This window comes from Cryptotermes secundus, unplaced genomic scaffold (genome assembly GCF_002891405.2).
Source record: "Cryptotermes secundus unplaced genomic scaffold, Csec_1.0 scaffold9, whole genome shotgun sequence".
Lineage (NCBI taxonomy): Eukaryota > Metazoa > Arthropoda > Insecta > Blattodea > Kalotermitidae > Cryptotermes > Cryptotermes secundus.
In genome coordinates, this window is record NW_019725413.1 from 183282 (window position 1) to 210418 (window position 27137).

The 27137-nt window shown below is 43.5% G+C and overlaps 1 protein-coding gene across 2 annotated transcripts in view; it reads left to right on the forward strand.

The window, feature by feature from the left end:
* The first annotated feature begins 12652 nt into the window (after window positions 1-12652).
* Window positions 12653-27137, forward strand: part of LOC111863301 (protein dispatched) — a 77966-nt gene continuing 63481 nt past the window's right edge. For both annotated transcript variants that reach the window (XM_023849493.2, XM_023849495.2), the window contains exon 1: window positions 12653-12730. In XM_023849493.2, the coding sequence (XP_023705261.1) occupies window positions 12681-12730 (50 nt within the window). In that variant the 5' untranslated portion in view covers window positions 12653-12680. The remainder of the gene's footprint in view (window positions 12731-27137) is intronic.

Here is a 27137-nt window from a genome sequence, read left to right on the forward strand (position 1 = left end):
CAATTATGAGTACGATTATGTTGCCTTCTACTACGTGCCCATCTTTCCCGCTATAGCTTTTCCCCTTGAATTAAGTTCTCCAGGTTTCGTCGGCAAGGCCCCTGTTCCCTGTAACTCAGCTAATTCTTTCTTAATGTACACCTTGCTCACAACATTAACAGCGTTTCTCTCCTGCAGTATCCATTTCCACTGGCTTCACCAGCAATTCCTGCGGGACATTGTCATCTTTATTTCCACAGTCCTCTCTATTATCATCATCTGCGACCGTGGAGGTAGGATGACCGACCCTGGAACCACAACGGTCCAGCTACGGCTGTCGGGCCCTCCAGAGTTCGACTCTGGGGACGGTCTGCACCGCTCATGCGTTCGTAGCTTTCGTTTCAGGGGTAGCCAGTCCTATCGGCGATACCTTACGTCCTGCGGCTGACACTGAGGGCAAGCGCAACGCTCAACCCTATGTCCTGACAATGTGTACGGCGCCCCCGTGCCTCCATTCGTCTCAGCGGAACGCAACTGCACTCAGCATCTACCCATTCACTCAAAATGTCGTGACTACAGTTTTTTTCCCCGACTGTAAAGAATAAAAGATCGTGTGCCAAGAGTCCTTAGTTTTTTTTACCTGTTATCTTTTTCGCGGGCGTATGAGTAGGTTGTATCTCCTCACCGCTAAGTCCCTTCTTCAGGACGCTTATACATCGCCTGAATGGATGTTTATTTCACCCTATTTCTCTATCTAAATGCAGCTCCAATCCGGCTTCCATAAGGGTAGATGAACTTATTTCTTCGCCTGTGGAAGGTGGGTCTCATCACCGACCCCTCACCGTTTGAGACAAGGGAACATTTTGCCAATTTTGGATAATCGCGTTTCTTATGGCCAGGCTACTGGAAGGAATAGCATTACAAGCCAGAAGGGCGTAAGGTCTGGACTTCATACGAATTTGCAGAGTCTGATTGTTATAATTTTCCTTTCCGCTACCTACCAAATTTTGTAAAACACCTGGAAAAGATCCATGTCTGAAGTTGCGGATTTCATTGCCATTCTGCGATCGGGTGGGGGGGGAGTTCCGAATTAAGTTCCAGGCGACATTCCCGAGAATAATGCCCAGTCCACTTGCACCTCGGTGGCATTCAGAGTCGTATCCACTGACAACTGCTTGTGCCTACCTGCACACTCTACGGTAATCGCTAACTTTACCGCCCGATCCATCGTAGCCGGCATGTGGTACTTGTCCTACAACACCTTGGTTCACCCTCTTCATTAATGATTTTTTTGTGCAGCCTCAGCATTAAGCCTTCAAATTGTTTTTTTGACACAATTTTCTGCACCCGTGAGTAAAATCCTCTGTGCTAACATTTTTCTCTTGGGTCGCTTCCTGTAGTCTGGCAACTTCTCACCAAGTCTCCCGCATGTTTCATGCCCGCAAGTATCTCTTCCCAGTTCCTCTTTGCCATTCAAATATTGGAGGGCCAACCCTTCAAGTTTAGCCTTCACTGTAAAGGCTTATCTTGGTCTGTCCAACAACTGACCTCTCTCAATGTCTCTGTTTGGGAGAAAAACTCATGAACATCAATCCCTTTTCTGTCAGCTTTCGATTGTCTAACCTCTGCAACTAATGCCACATCCTTATTTTGCGGGCCTGGAGGAGCAAGCTTATCCCGCGATTCTTAACTTGGTTAGCTCTGCCCGTAACTCCTCGATCTGTCTAATCAAAGTTTCCACTTCAGTCATCCCGTTAACTGATTAACTGCCACCTGCCTGTTCTTACCATCTGTGAGGAAGAGGGGTTTAATAGATTTCTCTAAGCTTCTGTATGATTTTAGTGAAAGCAGAGTTAGTGCAGTTGCAGTTACCTTACAGTTAAATCATTCTAACCAAATTAATTTTACCAACACCAGTGGCCTCTTTTTCTTTTCTGAAGCATGCCGGAAACAACACGGAGAAAGCACAGAAGAATTGTCAGGTTCTCCTCTGCATTTAGAAGTTTGAGAAACCCCATGTAATTTAATGACACCTAAGAGCCATGATCTCGGCCCTTTCTTCATACTCTTGTTTACACGTGACTACTAACCTTGCCAACGGGGTAGGATTCGACATTAAAGAACTCCGTGGTTTTTAGTCCGCCAGTGAACTATAGCGACCGAGCGACCGCCGCTTGCCAGTGAAGTTAGTGTCAACTTTATCGGATAGAGGGTGTCGCGTGGACAGCGTAACGGGTCCCCACGGCCGTTAATTTCGGTTTTCTAGACCGGAGCCGCTATTATCCTCACGAGGCTGAGTGAACCACGTTCCATAACCACTACTTCTCAGAAAATCTGGTGGGCCGGGAATCGAACCCGGACCTCTGGATCTGTAACTAGGAACTCTGACCATTAGACAACAGAGGCGGTCAGGATTCCACATGTACTTTTCAAAATTTAAATTTAATATTCGGAAACTCCGCAAGTGTAAATTCGAAGCCCTGTGAAGGATTTATTATCAAACACCGCTGGTCACCAATTATATTGTGCGGGATACCAACCCAAAAGCCCTCCTCGGTCTGGATTACTAAGAATGGGTGACTCTCTCAGAGGAGAGTTCTGTGTTGTGCCAGTGATTAAATTTATTGGGGTAAAGACGTAACTATGTTATTTCAAAAAGACTACATATGCTAGGAGGAAGTAAGTGGGATAACTCAGTCTGTAGAGAGACTGGCTACTAGCTGGACAGCACTGGTTTGATGCCCGGCAGTGCAAAGCAACCATCATGCCACAAAGCTACTCGAAGTCCGGTAACCGCACCCTCCACAATAAAATCACTAACAGTCGTCAAACAACGATAATTTATACCTTTCTGGAGGAGTAAGCATTGACACTAACCTCTGAACAAGGCCCAAGATCCTCACTATGTGTCCTGACGTTTTGACCGAATCTGGTTTTCACTCTCTTGTAAGGCTTAAGCAATTTAAAATGTAATGGAGGCTTTTAATCCATGCGTGCTGCATTCCCATTCTTCATTACGTACCCTCAGGCCACACACACACAGACACACACATGTCTTCGGCGAGGAGCCATCATACTGCTGAAGATGTCATAACACTCCTACAGGAGGGGTAAGTTACAGCGTGTCCAAGGAGAGATAGGACTCTCCTAAAGTGCCAACATAACAAATCTACTTTCATAAAGTTGGCTTATGCGATCACCGTGCTGTCTGTATATCCCCATATCAACTTTTGAATGCCTAAACTGATCTTTATGAAACTCAGTATGTACATCATGGCACCCGAACCCATCCCAACGGAGTACTTCATAAATCCCTCCCAGCAATCTGTCTCTCTCTATGTGTATCCTTCCTATCGTCACAAGGGAACAGCTTGGTAAAAACGTTACCACTCCAACGAATAAAAACGCAACAATACAGTAAACCTTCATTATAACGAAATAATAAGGGTGACTTTCTGTTATCGTCGATGTCTGCTATAGCAAAGGGAAGGCGTGTTCACGGAAGTACACTGTAGGATACGTAAACATAGAAACACACCATGAGATTACATAAAGTTTTTTTATACTGGGATTCCTTTTCCTTTTAAATAGTTTTCTAACTACAAAACCTTCTAAGGGTCTCAACACCCATAAAAATTTACAATTGTATACAGCAAGATTTTGTCCGTTACATCCGAAGCCCATTATATCCGGGTCCGTTATAACGAGGGTTTACTGTAGAATATTTTTTGGACACATGATTTCTGTGCGGTCCGTTCCTGTGGGCCTAACGGTGTTTCCATCTATCATTGCTAGGTAACGACTTGGTAAACATACTCCCGCGGCAAAGATAAATTGTTGGACGTGTGGTTTTCTATGCCGTCCGTGTAGCTTAAAGAAAAGTAGGCGATTAGGTCTTCCCAGAACTACTTGCTTGTGTGTGGATGTGAAGGTAAAGTTCCACGCATATAGTTTTCGGCACTAGATGGAGCCGCATCGTCACTCTAAGGCGCTACTTCCGTTTCCCCTGCCAATTCCCATTCCACCGATTGCTCTGTACCTACTCATCTAATACCCGGGGCTGGTACAGTAAACTCAGTAGTATCCGACGTACCAAGTGGACTCGGTCTCAACCCCCCAACGAATAAAAACAAACACATATCATTCTGTGGGCGCTTTTCCTCGAGAAACCTCCTGACATGTGCAACCGATAGGCTGAGTGAGCCCCCAGAAATCTAGACGTAGTGGAGGAGTGAAAATTCTTGGCCTTGCAGGGGGTCAATATCCCATCATATTAGCCCGTAGACTGGATAAGTTGTCAGTTTTGTGACAAGGAAAACCCATAGCAGGGTACTGGTATTTTCTAGGGACGCTATAGGAGCGGAGATGGTCCAGTGTGCGTACTGAGATTCGCTGGACAGCTCTCTTGCTGCAGGAAAAAGGAAACATCTGGGTAGTTCCCATGTACGTGCAGCAGTCTCTTGCGGCTGTTCCAGCGAGCAGCATCTGATGTATTGGAATTTCTTTTGACCTCAGACCTGTCTCGTGAGGATGATGGAAGCTCATCTAATGGAAAGGCTGGATGTCGCCTTGCAGTGTTAAACGTATCCGTTTCATATTTAGGAGATGAACTAACTTCATGGAGCTGAGCCCTTCTTGAAGAGCCGCAAGTCGCTCAGATACTCAAGAATTTCCCGACATCTTATGGGACCCGAAATTTCATTATCGTGTTCATGAGAGCTCTACACCGGTCCATATCCCAAGCCAGATCAATCCAGTCTTTATCACCTCATCCTATCTCTCAAAGAACCATTATAATATGATATTATCCTCTCACCTATGTCTGGGTCTTCCTAGTGAACTGTTTCCTTGTGGCTTTCCCACCAAAATCCTGCTCTACGCGTGCTACATGCTTTCTTATCCTTTGTGACTTGATGATTCTAATTGTACTTGGCAAAGTGTACAAGTTATGGAGTTGCTCATTGTGAAGTTTTCTTCAGCCCCTACCATTATACGATGTTTCAGTAAGATTGTGAGTGTTATAATTAACTGTAGTTCCTACTGGTGGATATCCAATAAATCGACTCACCAATCCAAACCCGCATCTAAAGTCACCAATACACGTAGCAGTATGTTAAAACAGGTCATATATATAATAAGCACTCGGCTTTAAAGAGTTATAAAGGTGTAGATGTTAAACGTCACCGTTGTTTATCTTACCCCTTGTCCGTTTACTTTCAATTTCTGCCCTGCTTCTCCGTGTTGCGACATCTACGTACATATAAGCAATTTAAAGCGTTTATAAGGCATCGCAGAAAGCCCTTTTGTTCCATTAAGGAATTTATTGCAGACAAAGTCTATTTTTATGGAAATTAATTCCTTCACTCCCCTTGGCGTGATTATTAATTAACTAAGTACCGGGGCAGGTTTGCGCTTTTAAGAGAAAATAAATTTCTTCAGGCTGGTAACATGATTCAAAACACGATTTTTCAGTAGGATGTTGCATGCTATGAACTCTTCAAAGCACAGCGGTTACCGTATACCACCTAGTTTAATATTAAAGAAGTCTGTATAGTGACCACAGACTGTGTTTATCTATTCCGTATTGTCATGTGTCCGGGGTTCCGTGACTAATAATAACGGGGTTTGAATTGGATGATTGGATTTATTGGCATTTCTAATACAATCACTCTTAATTAAAATCACTTATATCAGTTCACAATCATTGGCTGCCTAAGACTCGCTCCATTCCTTGCTGGACTACGAGTGTCTTCTCTTCTGTGTGACTGACGTGGTTCTGATTTACGGGCCGGTCACTTCGTTAGTTTCCGTTGTCCGCCGGTTAAACACTTCACAGCTGAACACTGAACTCGACTATTTAACTAGACTATTGAACTGCCCTCTGAATTCTCTTACAACTGTCGAATCACAGCTCTCTTACGGCTGACGAACGAATGAAGTCAAAGTCAAAGTTACTTTACGACCGCCTCTTGAGACCCACGAACAGGGAATTTGTCTTTCAACTGAACCTTTGCAGTAACAGTCCTTATGTAACGTCCCCTCTGACGAGAAGATGGGTTTGCTTCTTAAGAATATGCTCGGCCTTTCGTCCAGTGTGCATTTCACACATATACCATGTTACTGAAAATGTTTCCTTTCGCATTTCAAATAAGTCCTCTGTCAGTTCTGGCTTTGCAGCCCAGATCATGTCTATCTTACTTATCTTACGCCACAACGGCAGCCTATTCGCTTGAACGGTCGTAAGCTTAACCACCACCAAGTTTAAGTCTTTTATATATTCTATGTCTGGTTTCACAATGTCCTATTCAGCGAACATGATCATTCTCATGTTTCTGTATGACTTCTGTTTATTGCCTGTACTATTTGTTATAATCTTATACATACGGAGAATAAGTGAATTAATTACGTATCCCTAACTTCGGGGCGAGCCAAAAACAGATCACCATGTTCAACGGTTCGTCTATTATTCTGTGTTTATTCATTGCTGCGGATATGTGCCTAGCCAGCCGTTGTCTAGGAATGGACTATTCTGGCTTTCAGGCGTCATGTCACAATATGATTCTCAAAATAAATAGCGATCATTTCTCTAAACTGCTACAATAGATTGGTCGCTATAAAGGATTATATCTGTCACTCGACATAAATGACAAAACCGCTTACATAATGTAAGGGTCGAAGTTCTCACAGCAGTGGTTACGAAGGGTTCTGTCTCTTGGGACACAACATCGTGTTAGTTGAAATTTAATTGACATTTCGGAGGAATATGTCTCCTTTGTCTTAAGCGCCGAAGAATACTCGTAAGTCAAGCAAGAAACCAAGCTGAAGACACAGTCCTTGCCCTGCCACTAGATAAAAGTGAGTGGTCAGCTTCAAGTTCTGACCGCTTTACCTCGGAACACCCACTGTGCCCATTGGATAGGAGGCTGGGCGGACCCAAGAGCCCGTCTGAACGCTGTAGAGAAGAGAAAAATTTTACCCCTGTCGGAAATCGAACAATGATTCCTCTGTCGTCCAGCCCTTATCCTAATCGCTATGTCGACTGAACTATCCGGGCTCTCCTACCTAACCGTGTCAGTAAAAAATATAGAGCTATCCCTGTAACAGGCTGTGAAGGCCCATAGGTTTGTGAGACGTCGAGCCTCCCACATTTTCTCTAGACAATCGGCTCACAGATGGTTGTGAGGTTGTCGGTCTGCCTGCCGGCCGCCCTTTACCCCCAGGGAATATTTCCGGTACATATTTCTGTTAGAGACTGAGTTGACTCCGGTACCATAGTGAGGCTGGCATCATCGGGAATAGAACCCGCGACCTTCCGGCTTGTAGCATAGTGCCTCAACCAACTACGCTACCGCGTGCCCCCATCTGACTATGTCAGTAGCTAGGTTATATAGCTCCGTAATGGTAGGATGAGTGATGAATTGGAAAGAAATTGGAAGGAAAAGGTTGTTGTCTACTCGAGGTACTATCCTAGCATTTTTCTGTAGGAACTGAGGAAAACCATATACGAATTATTATTCTTATTACCATCATCACTATTTTATCTTTGCATTTCCTTGTTGTATTTATTGCATATTTTAGTGTTTACCTTAAAAAGGAGAATGTTGTTACAAATTAAAAACGGAGTCGAATTATTTTTATTATTAATATTATTTTCAACAACGTATTTTAAAATTTGTATGGCAATAATTGATTTAGCATTTTTCTTGTTTATCTTAACTGTCAGAGTGTTTCCTTTTTTTGCTTTGTTGTTGTTGTTGCGTAATCGTGCTCACTCTGCAATTGGCTCTTGTTTGTGTTGAGTTCAGCACGTAAATCAATAACTCCAACTTTATGGAGCTGAATCCTTCTTGAGAAACTACCAATTGTGCAGCTACTCAAGAAATTCCCAGCATTTTATGGAACCCGACTGTTCATTGCCGTGTTCACAAGAGCCCCTCACTGGTCCCTATCCTGAACCAGATCAATGCAGTCCATACCACCCCATCCTATCTCTTTAAGATCCATTTTAATATTATCCACCAACTTACTCCTTGGTCTTTCTGGTCGTCTCTTTCTTACTGACGCAAATCAAGAAAGAGTTATAATCAGTTTTATGTGACGGCTGTGTGTCTATGGACTCTTGTTACAGTGTATGCTTTCAGAGACTTTTTGATAATCATTTCAAGGACATGAGGAAGTTAATCTTACCCACAGCGTTCCTCTGAGCAAAGGAAAGCCAAGGAAGCTATGTACGAGATTGTTTGCCACTGTTCTCGCAAAGGCTGTGAGATTATGAGCGAAACATTTCCAAGAAATTGGTTTGGGCTTTGCTATACACCAGCCACCCCCAAGGCCGTCGAACTAAGCACCTCAGGATCTTACACGTTGCAAGATCAGAGGCGTCACAGGAACCTGAATATGTCTTAAATGTCTCGCTGTTTATCATTGCCTACCTAACGTCGTTTGTGTGGTGGTAAATTCGGAAGATCTGGGATGAAAACCTCAAAATAGAGACCCGTTATCCTGGCTGAGTCTTTGTGTGGTTTTTTCTCAGTCCATCCATGAAAATGCTGTCAACCTGCGAGTCGTAGGAGGCGACGAAAAGGGAAGTCTCAAATTTGAGACAGTAATATATGGTCTCGAGTACCAAGGGACTCGGTCCCCAGAAAAGTGCGCTGGCAAGGGCCAGCAGCGTGTACAAAAGGCAGACCCGTCCTCTCGTCAGAGAGGCGCCCACTAAAAACAAGCTCGTAACTGTCAAACAGTAATACAGATCTGGTCGCAAGCCCCAGCTGGGTGCTTTATTCTAAGACAGACGGGCCGACGCACCGTCGGTCGTAACGTAAGACTCGACGCCACTCATAGGAGATTCCCCAGGCAGACGTCGTTTGTGGCGGTTCACTGAGCGAGTAGTGATTCTTCGTTTGCCATTCGTCACAGTGGAAGAGAAGACGCTGGTGATCCAGTAAGGAATAGAGCGAGTCGTAGACAGGCATTGACTGTGAGCTGTCATAATTAATTGTAATTGTAAAGGTACCAATAAATCAAATCGCGGTATTTATTCATCACTCTTGTATACGTGACAAAATTAACCTTCCCCTGAAACTGGCTAAGACCTTTCTCTTATGAATACACCCTAATACTTCCATTTACCATAAGACCAATTTTTAGCCTACTTTCCTTATTTAGAAAATATGACAATAGGCTTATGCGATCTCAATGCTGTTTGCTTGTCTGTATGTCTGTGAATCGCCCCCCTGTTAACTATTGAATGACTGTCACCACGGCCTGGCGCGTCCTCAGGTAGCGGATAGAGAAGACGCCCTCCAGGTATGGAGGGAATATGCCAATATATTGAAGAAGCAGTCGTGGACAACCGACAAGAAGTGGTCCTCCAGATTTGGGGTTGGGCGTGGGGCTAACAACTCACCGTAAAAATAAGCTTGTTACGAAAATTCTGAAGAAACCTCGGACCTGGACGGATTCTGTGGATAAACGTACTCTTCTCCAAGTATAATTAGAATGATCAAGTCAAGGAGGAAGAGATGGGCAGAGCACGTAACACGAATGGGGAGAAGAGGAATGCATATAGGATATCACTGGGAAAGGCAGAAGGAAAGAGACCACTGGAAACACCAAAATATAGGTGGGTGGACAATATTAAAATAGATCTTAGAGAAATAGGATGGGATAGTATGGATTGGATTGATCTGGCTCAGAATATGGACCAGTGGAGGGCTCTTGTGAAGACGATAACGAACATTTGGGTTCTATAAAATGCTGGGAAGTTCTTGAGTACTATTTCCTTGAAATAGCTCCTCAATTTTCCTCACGAGGCTGAGTGGACCCCGTTCCAGACCCACTACATCTCAGAAAATCTGGTAGCGCCGGAAATCGAACCCGGACATCTGGATCTGTAGCTATGAACTCTGGCTACAGATCCAGAGGTCCGGGTTCGACTCTGGTCATTTATAATATTTTTTACTTATATTTTAAATATAGAATGGTTCCATTGTATTTAAACTTTGCTCTTTCTTTTCAATGTGTAATACTTCCATTGCTTTGTCTGTTGTACTCTATGTGTGTCCTATGTGAAGCACATGTTAATTAATACAAATCTTTATATTATTAAAGTATATTTATGTGTATTTGTTAGATTATATTTAACAAAAATTTAGTATTCACCATCAAAATAAAATAAAATAAAATAAATTTTAACAATATGGATCCATATTAAAAAAACACAGTTGAAGAACTAAGATTGAATTTTTGTAAATTCACCTGATGATGACATGGCGAAGATCGAAACACGTAGCGAAACATCTTTGCCCAATAAACGAATGCTGATGCGTTAGTATCGATATGTTTATGTTTGTGGATGTTATTGTTGTGTAGACAGCTCTATTAACGCAATTGTAACGCCTGTCCTTTGACGTGCTGCAGAGAAAATATCGTACGGTAGTTTACTTCTGCTGGCTTTTCCTACATGTCCTGCTCATTTCGTAATCCTCAAAGGTAAAAACAATCTAAAGCTATCCCTGTAACAGGCCGTGGAGGCCCATAGGGTTGTGAAACGGTGAGGCTCCCGCAATTTCTGGACACTTAGCTCACAGTTGGCGATCAGGTTCTCAGCCTTACACGCCGGCCGCCCTTTACCCCCGAGGAAGATTCCTAGTACTTATCTCTGTTAGAGGCTGAGTCGACTTCAGGGACGTAGTGCGGCTGGAAGGATTAGGTAAATTGAAAAATCCAATGACCTCATCGGGAATCGAACCCGCGACATTGCAGCTTGTAACATAGTGCCTCAACCAAGTAAGCTACCGCGTGTCCCCACAATCTTTAAATTACTAAAAATAATAATAGATGATTTTATATAATTACAATTGTTATGTCATGCTCCCTAGCACAATTTAGCGATCAGCTGGTTTAGAGAGAGTGCTTCTGTCTTTTATTTTGGAGGTAATCGTTTCTCATCTCAGCCGGTGCACTGGCTATTCTGAGATAGACAACGTAAGTAAAAGCCTGTAGCACAATTTATTGTTTCAAATGAGAATTGGCATAATTAAAAATTAAAAGAGAATTCATTTCGTAACTCACAGGGAAAACTCCACGTCTCCATAACAACGACCAACCGATTAATACTGTTTAGAGAAACAGTCGCTGTTTGTGGTGAGAACCATATGAAGCGCGTAAGTTTCTGAATGTTAAAGCAGGTGGTGCATGCAGCAATCAGTTGTGTGTACGTTCCGATATGCAGGAACCAGCGCGTCATGATCACGTCACAACTACGATGTAAGCCGGCCCAGAGCCAGGCATTGCTCCTCACCCCGTCAGACAATGATTTTTGAGAGAGAGGGCAGTTTCTATCTCGTTCGCTCGCTCGTTGCCATGCCAACGTACTCGGCTAGCAAGACTCTACCTCAGCCCTCCACGGGTTGTTTGCCTGACTGTTTGATGATTATTTGGCTGATTTACTATCTGGCTTGATGATATGATTGCTAATTGTTCGACTGGATGCAAGATTATCTGGTTGATCGACTATCTTAATTGGTTGCCTCGCTGATTGACTTATTAGTTGCATGATTACCTAGCTGGGAGGGCCCTGCCATAGCTCAGACGGTTAGTCGCCGGCTTCCCACCGCGGCGGCCCGGGTTGTGTCCAAGGTCAAGTCATGTGGGATTTGTGGTAGACAAAGTGGTAATTGGGCTTTTTTCGTCCAAGTGACACGGTTTCCCCTGCCAATTCTGATTCCACCAAATGCTCTATTCTCTTCTATCATCCAGGGCTGGTACAATAGGCCAAATAGTGGCCGACATACCAAGTGGACTCATTCTCACCCCACCCCAATAAAAAATAATAAAAAAAAACTGTCTGCTGGATGGTTGACTAGTTAACTGTCTGTATACCAGCTCTCTGATAGATCGACTGTATTGACTGCCTATCTGGCTGGCTGACTGACTCACTACCTGGCCATCTGTTTGTGTGGGAGCCAGATGGTCTGGTTGATTGGCTGCCTAAATGGATGACTATCGACTGGCTAATTGGATACCTTGCTGAAGGAAGTACTGATTTATTGGTTGCCTAGTTATCTGCCTTGTTGACTGACTCACTAATTTTTTTTTCCTTGGCACTACAGCCCCAGTGTGCCTAGGACTACCTCCATGAACTTCTCCGTTTACTTCGATTTTTCTAGATCTTACACATTCGGTAGAACTCCTTGGGCGGCTGATCAGCTCGTCGCAAGGCCTCTACCTGTACACAAACACAGAAAAACGCACACAAACATCCATGCCCTGAGTGGGATTTGAACCCATGATCCCAGTTTCCGAGCAAGCGAAGACAGTGCATGCCTTAGACCGCTCGGCTACAGTGACCGGCAACTCACTGATTGCTTGGCTATTTCAATCGCTGACTGCCTGACTTGGTCGCCTAATTAAATCAGAGACTGTTTGAATCACCTGATGACAAAAGCAATGGATTATTACGTGGCTGGATAGCTGTGTATTTCACTTTATATTAACCTGCATATTGCCTGCCTAGCTACCCCCCTCCCCCCACTGCTGACTGTCTGTCCAGCTATCCACAGTGCTGACTGTGTGCTACCCTCCTTGCTACCTACTTGCTAGCTTGCTAGCGTCTGACCCGTTGATAAGGGAGCCGCGCCGCGCACGGTGCAGCAGTTGTATTCCTGCGAGGGAACAGTACGCAGCACTCACCCAACATGGCGGACACCATCACTATCGCATCGGACGTAGACTCAAATCTGAGCAGGTAAAACCAGCGCCATGATGCTCCCATTGCCCCACACGCTTCAGCTTTCATTTTCTGACAAAATTAATATTTGCTGTCTTGTAGTGCATCTAAACAAAATGTCGGTGTGTCAGATTGTGTAGGTTGGACTTGCACGATAATTGGAAATCATATTAAAAGAATCTGTCCTGTGTTTGTCTGAAGGAATACCACGGAATCCCTTAGTCAGGATAGTGTCCCAGCCAAGGTTCGAAATCGTGCACGTCCCGAATGAAAGTCAGAAGCGTCATGACTGAGCTAACTTGTTCGCTTTAAGACTGTAATGTTAAAATAATGCTGCTGTTACTAGTAGTGCTGTTAATGGTAATACTCGTAGTAGTAGGACCAGCGGCAACAGTACTAATAGTAGTAGTAGTAGCAATAGTATGAGCATCAGCAGTACTACTAGTAGTAACATTAGCATCAGTAATAGTAGTAGCAGCAGTACTAGTAGTAGCAGTAGCATCATTAGTAGTAGTAGCAATAGTATGAGCATCAGCAGTACTACTAGTAGTAACATTAGCATCAGTAATAGTAGTAGCAGCAGTACTAGTAGTAGCAGTAGCATCAATAGCAGTAATAGTAGTAGTAGCAGTAGTATGATCACCAGTACTGATAGTAGTAGTGGTAGTAGCAGTAGTGCTGCTAGTAGTAGCAACAGTAGTAGCATTTTTTGGGTAAAATTTCATAGGAATTATGAAATAATGAGAATGATGTTTGCCTGCACGTTCTGTTTTTAAATATCTAGGAGTTATTGCTTTTCTAGTAATTCTTCCATTTGTTTCATATCNTAGCAGCAGTAATAGCAGAAGCCATAGTACTAGAGTAGTAGTAGTAGCAGCCGCAGTAGTAGTAGTAGAGTAGTGGTAACAGCAGCCGTAGTAGCAGTAGTATTAGTAGTGTAGTAGTAGCAGAGTAGTAATAGTAGCAGTAGCATCATTAGTAGTAGTAGCAATAGTATGAGCATCAGCAGTACTACTAGTAGTAACATTAGCAGCAGTAATAGTAGTAGCAGCAGTACTAGTAGTAGCAGTAGCATCAATAGCAGTAATAGTAGTAGTAGCAGTAGTATGATCACCAGTACTGATAGTAGTAGTGGTAGTAGCAGTAGTGCTGCTAGTAGTAGCAACAGTAGTAGCATTTTTTGGGTAAAATTTCATAGGAATTATGAAATAATGAGAATGATGTTTGCCTGCACGTTCTGTTTTTAAATATCTAGGAGTTATTGCTTTTCTAGTAATTCTTCCATTTGTTTCATATCTTACTGCAGTTCAGTGCCTTACGTGCATGCTTTTAGTGCTGCAGTTGGCATGTATTTGTCACCACAGTGAATTTCAAATTGCAGAATTAAAGAGTGAATGATCATGCTGGATTCCAGGTTCTTACAGTACTGACTGTAAAGAATACGGTCTTTTGAGCTGTTATGAGTAATCTGTCATAAATATACCGACGTTTCGGAAGAACATACTTCTTCAATTTTCAGGGTCGAAGAGTAAACCAAGCAACAGACATTCAGTAGCAAATGGAGACATTAGGTTCATTAGTAATGTCGGTAAGCTTTCACAAGACTGCACGGCGTCAAATACCATTGAATAATTTATTTTATGTTTTTCTGTTGTGGTCTTGTAGCACGAATGGGGGAGACGAGGAATGCGTATAGGATATTGGTGGGAAAGCCAGAAGGAAAGAGACCACTGGGAAGACCAAGGCGTACATGGGTGGGCAATATTAGAATGGATCTTAGAGAGATAGGATGGGATGGTATGGATTGGATTGATCTGACTCAGGATAGGGACCAGTGGAGGGCTCTTGAGAACACGGTGATGAACCTTCGGGTTTCATAAAATGCTGAGAAATTCTTGAGTAGCTGCATAATTGGCGGCTCCTCCAGAAGGACTCAGCTGCATGAGTAAGTGAGTAAGGTACTACTCAAGGAGTCCGTCATATAGCACTCAATTAGACATGTCTTTAAAATGACTGCTTTGCCGACCGTGAAACGTAGTAGGAAAGATCGGGAGAGCTCAGTCGATAGAGCTGCGGGTTATGGGCTGGACGGCCGGTGTTCGATTGCCGGCAGGGACAAGAGAATATTTCTATTCCACAGCGCGGTGTGTAATTAATTAAGCACAGGGGGAGCTTTACCTGTTTACCCCTTACCTAACACGTTACAGGATTCCAATAGTTGATGTGGTTTCCATGCTGCTGTTAACTGCACACAAAACTGGAGGTGCAAATAGTGACCGTATTACAAAAAGGTTCTCTAACTCATCGCAACAATAACCTGCAACAATGGCACTAATGATTTCAGACACATCATCAGGTGAATATATCCCTGTGACTAATAAAGCACCAAGCCATAAACACGCATGTGGGACTGGGTGTATAGCTCCACGTTAGTCTCTGCATAAGATGGAAGCGAATGGTCTGCCTCACGTTCCAAACGATTTACCCCTGGGTGATATTATCCCCCATTATCTATTGGATAGGATGCTGGGTGGGCCCAAGATTGGTTGTGACGTTGCTTCAAAACGGCTTCTATTCAGCTTGAACTTGGGATTCATTCAGAGTCGCCGCAATTCACATCAGTAACTCGATGTTTGAATTCTGTTCCCCTATGGTCTATCCCGTAGCTTGGTTGTTATAGTGATCGATTGATCCCGGCTCAATCAGAAAATAACTTTTTTTTTCTCACTTCGTTATATTAGAAATCATAAAAAAAGATGAAATGATGTTACATCGCCGTGCCTTCTCTCGCTCCCTCTCAGTTCGTGTGTTTATTTTGCTGTGAGCTTTACTCCCTTATCCCCTACATTACACATAAACATCATCACATTCTTCCACTCATTACCTTCATATTTTGCATGTCACAATCCATCGAAAAAAATCGCTGCAATGATTTTGCTTATATCATCTAGGTGAATACAATCGCGGATAAAGCATACAGGAAAATAATAATTAGCTGCACAAATGTAATTAAGATAAAAGCTATTGGAAAGTATTTACTTGAAATTAAATGTAAATGAGAGACCAAAGTTAGGGGCGGAACCCCCCCCCCCCAACACTAATTCTGTGGTTAGCTGGAAGCTAAAATGTAAAATGAGAGCAGAAATAGTAATGGTGCACCAGTATTGGTATCAGTAGTCACAATAATAACTGAAATGACTTGAACAACGTAACCGGTTTGTACTAATTTTATGTCTGTATGCATTGAACTTCCGTATCACAAAAAATCCTGGTGTTAATGTGGAAACAGTTCTGTGTTTGTAACGAAACTGAGCTCAATAAACTATATAAAATATATTTATATAATGCCGATTCAAAGAACCGGGATAGCTCAGTCAGTATAGCGACGGGCTACGCGCCGGATAACCGATGTTTGATTCCTGGTAGAGGTAAGAAATTTTTTCTTCAACCCACAGCGTCCAGACAGGCTCTGGGGCCCACCCAGCATCCTATCCAATGGGTACAGGGGATAAAGCGGCAGGGCCGTGAAGCTGACCACTCACGTCAAACTAATGATGAGGTCAAGATTACGCGGATCCATACATACACTCCCCCATACGCCTTCATGGAGTGGTGTTTAATTGGTTACATGCCATGATATTGCTGTTCCCTGATGTCCTCACCTCGATTTCACATTCACAGCTTATGCATGTGATACACTCTGCTAGACTCTGTCTAAAACATTTTGGAGAGTCCGTTATCTCCAGCAGCAATATTGTTTGCAGATAGGAATATTTTATGGAGTTCGTGAAGATTCGTATTAAGTTGTCCATTTTATGTACGGCGATCCTCAGTAGAGCCATTATGGGGATCTTGCTGGATCAACGGGACTTATTTTCCGTAAGGTTGCCTACTCGAGTTATGACGTACCCTCATAGATGTTTTAGACAGCTAATATAAGAAATTTAACAATCAGTCAAATGAAAGTGGCCTGCCTTATATGTAGTGATGTGTCTGCCCTTTGCTAGGCAATGACTCGCTAAATATATTCCCTCAGAAGGAAACGTGCGGAACAGTAAGACGTCTTTTGCTAGGCAACGGCTTTGTAAATACGCCTCGTGAACTATGCAGATTGTGGTTTCTATGTGGTCCGTGCCGAGGAGTTGTAAAGGAACAGAGCAAGAAGAAGAAACAAAGTAGGGACGGAATGCGGAGTATAGAAGAGCAGTCAAGAGAATTTGGTTGAATTCTGGAAAGGGCAATTGAAGGTGATTGAGAAGAACTGGCAATAAAGCAATTATACTGTGCCAAGAAGGCTTCGTGTGAGAGTTGAGGTTACAGTGAGACTGTGATAAATCCGTTGCCTGGATGCGACTAGTGAAGACTGAGAATCCCAGTGCGTTTGGAACGGTGAACTGAAATGTGTGTAGAATAGCGATAGAGCTGCATTACCTGTAGTCACGAGTTGTGAAAGTATCAGGTGCAATAAATCCAATCATCCAATCCAAACCCCATCTTATAAGTCACCCCTAAATGTGACAATATATACATCGACATAGAGTGACAGATGATTGTTAACAGATGATGGAAGGTGTACTAGTGAAATTAAATCCAGGATTGCGATGGCAAAAGCTGCATTTAGCAAGAAGAAGAATATTTTTACCAGCAAATTGGACTTAAATTTGAGGAAGAAACTAGTGAAATGCTACATTTGGAGCATAGCTCTGTATGGGGCTGAAACATGGACACTTAGGGCAGTAGATCAGAAACATCTGGAAAGTTTCGAAATGTGGTGTTGGAGAAGGATGGAGAAGATCAGTTGGACCGATTATGTGAGAAATGAAGAAGTGTTAATTAGAGTCAGTGAGCAGAGGAATATCCTACACGAAACAAGAAAACGGAAGGCTAATTGGATTGGTAATGTTTTACGCAGAAACTGCCTTCTGAAAGAAGCTATCGAAGGAAAGATAGATGGGCGGATAGAAGTGACAAGAAGACGTAAGAAGATGCTGGATGACCTTGGGGACAGAAGAGGATACTGTCATCTGAAGGAGAAAGCTCTAGATCGCATTAAGTGGAGGAATTGTTTTGGAAGAGACTGTGGACCTGTCGTCTTGACAGGTTACTGATGATGATGAGAGTGACAGCTAGCCTACACTGTAGTCAGCCTGCTTCACACACTTGCTGGAGGAACTGTCATCTTCTGCATCACTCCGAGTTATAGGCTATACTAGTTTTCAAGAGAGACGAAATTATTCTTTGTCTAAAACATCTTTGTGTCGTGCCTCATGCAGTGCATAGCCAAACATATGAAAGGCAAATCCGCATGCTTCCAACGAGATGTCCGGTCATGGAGGAGTTGCACTGTTAGCAGAGTAGTGAGACAATAAAACATGGCCATGAGTTCCGCGGAACTCGGAAACAAGAATGACTGTGCTGACGAGTGCCAGCAACAGTTTACCGACCCGACCGAGATATCCAGTATGGCGATTTTGGTTCCTGTTGTAACGACTGGGCCGTGCCATAGCTCCGGCGGTTAGTCGCCGGCTTCCCATCGCGGCGGCCCGGCTTCGAGCCCGGGTCAAGTCATGTGGGATTTGTGGTGGATAAAGTGGCGCTGGGGCAGGTTTTCTCCGAGTACTTCGGTCTCCCCTACCAATTCTCATTCCACCAACTGCTCCGGATTTATCATCTATCATGTATGGCTGGTACAATAGGCCAAGTGGACTCCATCTCTCCTGTCTAACGATGATGTAATGATCTTCTACGTCACGGTTTGATGATGACGCGCCATGTCAAGAGCCATGCACACAGAAGGGCCCCTAAGATCGGGTTCTACAAAGGTTTGCAAGTTGTCATGGCACCGTATGTTACGACTGTGGTTTTCTGGTTTCTGATATCGTATAGTCTTGTAGGTGGATACTCAGTGGTATCCACCTCCAGGCGTATATAATTTCAAAAGCCCAAAGGCCAAAATCACCCAGTATGCTAGTTCAGACATTAATGTTTGTGCCTTTTACTCCGAAGGTGTCTAGTTCGAATCTCAGCAAGGACACCCATCTATTCTAACAGAGGTCTTTGGTTATTTCCTCTGTCCCTCCCAACCAACGAATGCAAGGCTGGAACAGTGAAATAATTCAGAGCCGTTTTCTTCCCCCATTCTTTCCAATATATTAATTCTACCATTTGTTGCGACCTGCAGTCGAACATGATTTAGACAGGCACTCTGCTACGCGTGCAATTCAAACGTAACATCCAATTCTGAGAAACAGAACGGAATATTCAGGTTTCAAGGATCTCTTCTGAATAAGCATTTCGAAATGATAAATATCTACAACTGGCAATAGAGAGACGATTGTTGGCAGATCCGCCTGATGCTTTCGCAGCGTTAGGAGAATTGTGAAGCATTCTTAAGCAGAAATGTTACAGGAGCGGAGACTACGTCTCCAGAGAACAAGGCCGAATCAATGGCCTGGAAGCAACCTCACTTTTCAGTCAAAAATATATTCAAGACAATGCAGTCTGCAGCGAAAATGATGGCTACTGTTTTCTGGGATGTTCATGGACTTATTTTGGTAGATTCCACACCGCATTGTTCAAACAATAAATTCAACTGCTTATCAGGAGAATCTGAAGTGTCTTAAGGAGGCCATTGACGCAACAGACCAGGATTGTTGACCAAGAGATTTCTTCTTTTACACAGTGCTGCAACATCCGTGAAACTGTTGAGCTTGTCAAGCTGATAAGTCGCTATGTTAAGTGTCTAAACAGACTTGGTGACCATGTAGAGAAATAAAGCTAACACCAAACTGTATCTCAGCTTCTTGCGTTATTCTGCGTATTGATATCTTATTTAAATAAAAATAGGCAAATGTAAAGTTGTCTCTGTGTTTAAGTAATTAAGCACTTCGCCTTGAAGACGTATGAGGGAGTGGATGTATAGATCCAAGTATTCTTGACCTTGGCCGGTCAGCTTCACGCCGCAGCCGCTTTACCCCGGAGATAAAGCACCCAGTACCTACTGGATAAGGGGCTGGGTGAGTCTCAGAGCCGGTCTACAACCTGAAATTAGCGCGTGAAGCGCTCATCTTCAGTTTCTTGGTCTTTACACAGAAGGTAGGACTTCTTTGACGAGTTATCAGCCCGTCGCAAGGCAGCTACTTATGCACAGGACAACACAAACAGAGAATGCCTTGACTGGGATTCGAACCCACGATCCTAGCTTTCGAATGAGCGAAGACAGTTCATGCCCCACACCACGCGTCCACTGTGATCGGCCCGGATCGAATTTCGGCATCCTAAATGCCGCATTTTATGGCTTTCGTTAGTCCCTTAAGCCAAACATCGCGTTAGTACCTCGATTAAGCTACGACCGCTTTAACCAAAGAATTTTCAATTCATTATCGATTATCTACAATCGACGCTATGTAATCTCGATTTTTGAACTGGCCGATATATGGCCCACAAGGTAAGTTTGTTAATGTTGACTTCAGCCAGGCGCTTCTTCGCAAGACACGCCTCGAAGCTTTGGTTTCCAAACGTATCGGGTCGAATCGTATTGATGATCTCCCATTACAGACGCAAACAGCTGATCTGCATATTGGAACCTTGAAGCTGGAAACACGGCTACTCTATTAACAATTTCCACGCTCCGAGTGAGATGCATTGCCTTGAAGTCGGCTTTTTCTAACCCGGCGAATGACATTACCGTTAAAGCCATTGCAACCCAGCAGAGTGGTATTGCGGTAACACTGTAGACTTGTGCTGGGTTCGAATCTCGGCCGGGAGATGTGCTATCCCGAGCCTTGCACTAGTTTTCCTCATTCCCTCCATAAAAAATTCGGAGATAAATTAAGGCATGGTATCTTCCTCCTTAATCGTTTCCTGTTCATGTATCATTCTACCACTCGAAACTATATAGTGTAGTTACGGCTGGTGACGTATTATACCCCCCAAAATTTTCATCCAAACAACGTTAGCACAATCAGTAAAAAGATAAACAGGTAAATTTGTACTGTGCTTAACTAATTAAGCACTACGCCATGAAGGTGTACCGGGGAGTGGATGTACAGACCTACATTTTCTTGACCTCGGCACTAGTTGGAGGCGATTGGTCAGGTTCACGCCCCTGCTACATTACCCCCGGGGAAAGAGTACCCGCTACCCATTGGATAGGAGGCTGGGTGGGCCCCACATCCGTTCTGGACAACATGGAGAAGAGAAAATTCTTTACTCTATCGGGACTCGAACTCCGGCCCCTCGGTCGTTCAGCCCGTAGCCAGTCGCTACACCGACTGCGCTATCTCGGCTCTTAGCACAATCAGTACAGTGACTAAGGTACGTATTGGATGGCTAGGAAATCTGGGTTGGGCTCCTGACAGAAAAAGGGGTGTTTCTTCTTTACACTCTCCAGACGCTCCAGACTTCCCTGGGTTCCAATCAGCCTTGTTTGCAATGGATACCGGGGACGAATGAATGCTAGGTTAGGAAGTCCGTGGAGCTATACCTCCGCTCCCTCATTAGTCTTCAAGAACTGATGAGTAATTCAGTGTAGTTTTAAATTTACCTTGTGCTCATATCTTGACAATTTACTTTAACAACGTATAAATGAACACGAATTGAATTTATACTCGTAAAATATAGAAGTATATAGATTGATTTGCTGATAGAAACAAAAAAACAAACTATCTCCGTGTTTTTAGTTCTCAAGAAAACTATACCGACCGAGTGACCGCCGCTTGTCCGCGAAGATAGTGCCAACTTTAGCGGATAGAGGGTGTCGCGTGGTTAGCGCAACGAATCCCCACGGCCGTTAATCTCGCTTTTCTAGACCGGAGCCGCTATTTCCTTGAAATAGCTCCTCGGTTATCCTCAAGAGGCTGAGTGGACCCCGTTCCAGGCCCACTACTTCTCAGAAAATCTGGTAGCGCCGGGAATCGAACCCGGACCTGTGGATCTGTGGCTAGAAACTCTGACCACTAGACCATAGAGGCGGTCCTGATTTGCTAATAGTTAGGTCAAATGAGCACCAGAGAGAAAATACATTTTCTTTTCAGGCTGTCTAATGACCCATTTCCAAGAATGTTCTCAAATATAAGGAAAAATCATGACATAGAGATAGCTAACAGATGCTTGGAAAATGTGGCAAGTTCAGATATTTGGGAACGACAGTAAAATATCAACATTTTTAAACAAGAGGAACTTAAGTGGAGACTGAATTCGGGTAATGCTTGTTACCATTTAGTCCAAAACCGTCTGAGTTCTCGTCTATTGTCTAGAACCTTAGAAATTAGAATATACAAAACTATAATTTTTCCTGTGGTTCTTTATGGGTGTGAAACTTGGTCTCTGACGTTGACGGAGGAACATAGACTGAGGATCTTCAAGGAGTGCTTCCTGTTGTGTTAACCTATACTTCGTTATTGTTTTCCGTCTCAACAGAACTATGAAAATCTCTTTCACATTTACTGTGTATAATGAGTTTACTGGTCTTAATAGTATGACAATGTGCTACACGTTGCAGCTTATAAAGCCATCATTAGGCAGTGCGCATTAACAACACAGATTGGCCTTTGTTTAAAATCTCTTGTTAAGAAAGATATGTGTATATATATACACTTGTGGATGAGAGATCGCATTTAACAGCACAAAAACAACTGTTTGATCATCATCATCATCATCATCATAATCATTAGCAAAGTTGCCCTTTTTAAGCCCTAATCTTCCTTAGAAGATTCTACAAGATTTGTCTAGTCCTGGCTGTGGTTTATTTTGCCGCGCTGCCGTGAATTAGGCCATCCGGTTCCCACTTCTTTGGATTTCGCAACAGTTATTTTTTTTGCAGGGAAGGCCGTCAGCTTCGCGTCCAGCCCCCAACCTGGAAGACCAGGTCCCTGTATTTATGTCCCTCAGTGACAGGGTGGCCCAATTATACCTCCAGGTATCGAGTACCATTTTCGTCGCCTTCTGCCACTCGCAGGGCTACGGTGGAGATATTCTAACGCAACTCCACGCGACATAAAGAAAGCAGGATGTTAAAAATATTGAATTAATTAATTCATTAGTGGATCTACAGCCCTTTGTCGGGTTCTGGCCTCCTCTTCAGTTTCGTAATCTTTTTTACACAGACTGTAGGACTCCTTGAACTAATGATCAGTCCGTCGCAAGGGCTACCTACACACAGGACAACACAAACACAGAATAAACACACACAAGGACATTCATGCCTTGAGTGGCATTCGAACTCACGATCCCAGCTTTCAAGCGAGCGAAGAAAATTAATACCTTAGACCGCGCGGCCATTGTGATCGGCAAAAATATTGAATATACCAAAGTAATTTTTAAATTATTGTCCTGAAACTTTACCGTTACATTACCGAACGGGCCAGACAAATGTGCCCTTTGATGCTTTGAGTACAAAGCCTCGTTGCCATGGATACAGAGATGTAGACTGGATGTATATTACGGCCATAATTAATACGCTCTGCTGTGCCACATGCTTGTGATTTTATCTCAGGTGAGCTAAGATATTCTGTGGCTTCGCCTTCCTCAACTTAGCTGAGTCTTATAGACGTAAAGAGGCACGCGGTTGGGGTCGTGTTTCAGGATGGTAACGGAACGTGTAAAGCAGTCATGACAACCGTGGTTAGTTAGTTAGTTAGTTATTGGAGAGTGTGGGTTTCCCCATGCACTTAGACCAGTATTGGTTCATTGTGCTTCCCTCTATGATATTCTACCAGTCTCTATACCCTACCGATATTGGTGCGTACCATCAGTCCCGACCGAGCCAGCGAGTTCGGCCTCTACTGGCTTGGCGGTATCTATAATGCTTGCCCCATCTATCAGAGGCGTTAGAGACTACTGTTGGGCGGGAAACGTCCTTGAATTTGGCTCAGTGACCTCCTTTGGAGATATGAGGTTCTTTTACGTGCCGTAAAGCTACGACACGGGACCCACGGCTTAAAGTCCCTCCCGGAGGACTTGTTCCCTGAATTTTTCCGCCCTTAAAAATTCCACGACCTCCGCCGGGTTTGAACCCGCGTACCACGAGTCATGAGGTGGGAACGTTACCTCTAGACTACGGAGGCCGCTTGACAACCGTGGTTAGTAGGATTAACATATTGCATACACGTACTAACTTCCGACTAACTAGCTTCATGTGTCAGTATCTTCCTTATGGAACCGACTCTCTTCCTGTTGGGCAAGAAAATACAGAATATTCATTAACGTGTTCAAAGAACTTCATAAGTTGGCTCTACCTTGAGTCAAATAAATCCAGTCCTCATCCTCAAAAGCCATTACTTTAAGATTTATTCACGTGTCTTTGTGATTGTAGGTGGGGTTTGGAGTGATGAATAGATTCAGTGACCATTTACAGGCCGTAGCTACAAATAATTATTACACTATTTCTGATTTCCAAGCTACAAATCACTCTACACTATGTCTTCTCAGTCTGCTTTCACTAGTCTTTACGTGGTAACAGCTCTCCACAATGGCTATTCCTCTGCAGTGTCTTCACTAGACGTTTTCTGGTAACGAATCTTAGTAATGGAGATTCTTCCGCTTCCGTTGTCCGCTGGGTAACACTCCACAGCTGAACCTTCATCTCGCAACTGCTTGTACCCCGTTGTACTCCTTGTCTTCTAATTCTTTTGACTGTGCACTGTTAATAATTCCTTGGTACGGACTCCACGGAAAATACCCTCTCTATTGTCAAGAACACGTGTTATTGACCCATTACCTAGCAGTGGATCAAGAACACGTGTTATTGACCCATTACCTAGCAGTGGATATATATGCGGACCACATAGAAAACACCTTCTGCCACCTGGTTCTATTATTGCGTGCGCGTATTTCGGGCGTTGCCTAGAAATGGATATACATGCCACAATAACATCTGTCCACCGAAACAAAGGTCTCTGAATTTGTCTCTTTTCTTCTGGTTTCTCACTTTGTCCCTTTTCTCATCTCCCCATGTATGCTACATGTCCTGCCTATCTCATCCTACATAGGCTGGTCCTACCCTAATAATATTTTGTAAAATGTAAAAATTATGTAACTCTTTAGACCTATTTAAAGGAGGACTGCTCAGACCATGTAGTGACTAGGCTGGACGACCGAGGAATCGAGGCTCGATTCCTTGCAAAGGTATATATTTGCCTCAACTATACAGCCCCAAGACCGGCTCTTGGCCCCTTCCAGCCTCCTATTCAATGGATCCCGAGGAAAAGGAGATCCGCCGTGAAGCTGACCAGATGGACGTATACCTCCATTCCCCCATTCCTCTTCATATCATGGTGCTTAATCGAGAAAAAAGAGACAAATTGACCTTTGTCTTAGACGTATTAAGTATTTTCCTCCTCTCTCTTCCGAAATTTCTCTCTCTGTCTCAGATCCAAATATTACCCTTAGGTACCTGTTCCTTGAAACCCTGCATTTATGTTCTTTGCTTAGGGCAACAGTCCAAGTTTCACGACAGTATGAAAATCTCAGATAAACTTCCAAGTTTATACATTTTAATTCTTGAGTTTTTAGATAGTCGAGGAATTAAACTTTTAAAGACTGTATTTCTTCTAAATAATATACACAAATTCAGCCCTCATCTCACAGAATACACGCTACGTCTCCGCTACAAAGACCAAGCGGTTAATGCTCTTTAGAGAAACGGTCGCTGTTTATTTTATCATATGCTGGACGACTGAGGGGTAGGAATTCGAGTCCCGGTAGGGTCAGGAATTTTCTCCATGTCGTCCAGACCGGCTCTGGGGTCCACTCAACCTCCTATCCAATGGGTACCTGGGCTCTTTCTCCTGGGGTAAAGCGGCCGGGGCGTGAAGCTGACCACTCACCTCCAGCTAGTGTCGAGGTCAAGAAAATGTGGACCTATACATTCACACCCCCTTACGCCTTCATAGCGTAATGCTTAATTAGTTAAGCACATGGGACAACTTTACCATACGAAACACACACATACATACATACATATATATTGTGACATGCCAACGCATTGCCAAGCAACATCTCGACAAGCACCCCGCGATACGCACACCCAACAGTATGACGAATGTTTATAGCTCATTGATAGGCAACAGTCAGCGCGCCAATGGACTGGCGAGATAGCTATCACGTGATTTGTTTTCTGTGTGGTCTGCGCTATGTAACACTAAAACTGTGTTTTCTGCGTTCTGCCGCAGCTATATAACACCAGTCCGCTCGCAGCTAAGGATAATCCAGGAGGGTTAAGCAGTTGAGGGTGCAAGGACGAGAATGGAGCGTGTCCTTAGCGAATTGTGAACATTAATTGAGTGCAGATTAGGACAGAGTAATGCAGAGTGACTGAAGACGAAATAACAAGAACACTTGTTGGTGATTTGAAATGGTAGTTTCTGCGTTGAAATCCGTTGCCAGGAGACGACAAGTGAAGACGGAGAATCCTAGTGCGTGTGCAACTGTGGTTTGTGTAAATCAGCGATAGCGCTGTATAGATTGTATTTAAGAGAGATTGTGTCCGAAGTGTCAATAAATCCAATCATCTTATCTAGAACCCGTTATTTTTGTCACTGGTACCCCCATACACGTGACTATATATATATATAAACTCAGTTCTTACCTCACTGGAAACACATTATGTCACAGCTCCAAAGACCAACCGATTAATGCTGTTAGGGAAGACACCGCTGTTAACCATACGAAACATATAAATACACTATGTGGTCAGAATGCAGAGTCTTAATGTGCTAAATCTAGTGGTGCATATAGTAACCACTGGGATCTAAAAGGTTAATGATTCTGAACTGAATTGTAACAAATATTCCTCTAATTGAATGTGCTCTGAACTTTCTCGTGAGTGTCACTTTGATTTATTTCCGTCGTTTCCAAATATTTGAACTTAGCCGCATTTTGAAGGATTTACTAGCTATCTTTGTTAAGCTTTCGTACTGCCTCAGGGCCACGTGCTCATTTCACGGGCGAGTGACTACAAAAGACGCGGTGCTCTGTCTGCAGATGGCTAAATGAAATCGAGCCGTACAAGTAACTTTCTGCTTCTAATTGGCCTCTGATAGACGGAACTAAGGTGAGAAGTGAGATTTCGGATTTTCGTGACGGTAACTCTGAAACATTACTGTCTTGCACGATGTGACGACTTGTAATTTCGGATATATGTGCCAGGGTAAAAGTTTCGGCTAAATGAGAAAACGCAGTTTAATTTTTTCCTCTGTTTTTAAAATCCTTGAAACCCTTTACTATATATCTGATAATATACCTGACACTACATAAAGACAAATCGTGTTCGTGAAACGGACCCAAATGTCTGCACAATAGGGATGGTTTAGACGTACGTTATATGTGGATCATGATCATAATTATACACGTATTTTGTGTCAGCATCACAATGTTTCCTCGCTCACTGTAACAGGCCGTGGAGGCCCATAGGGTTGTGAGACGT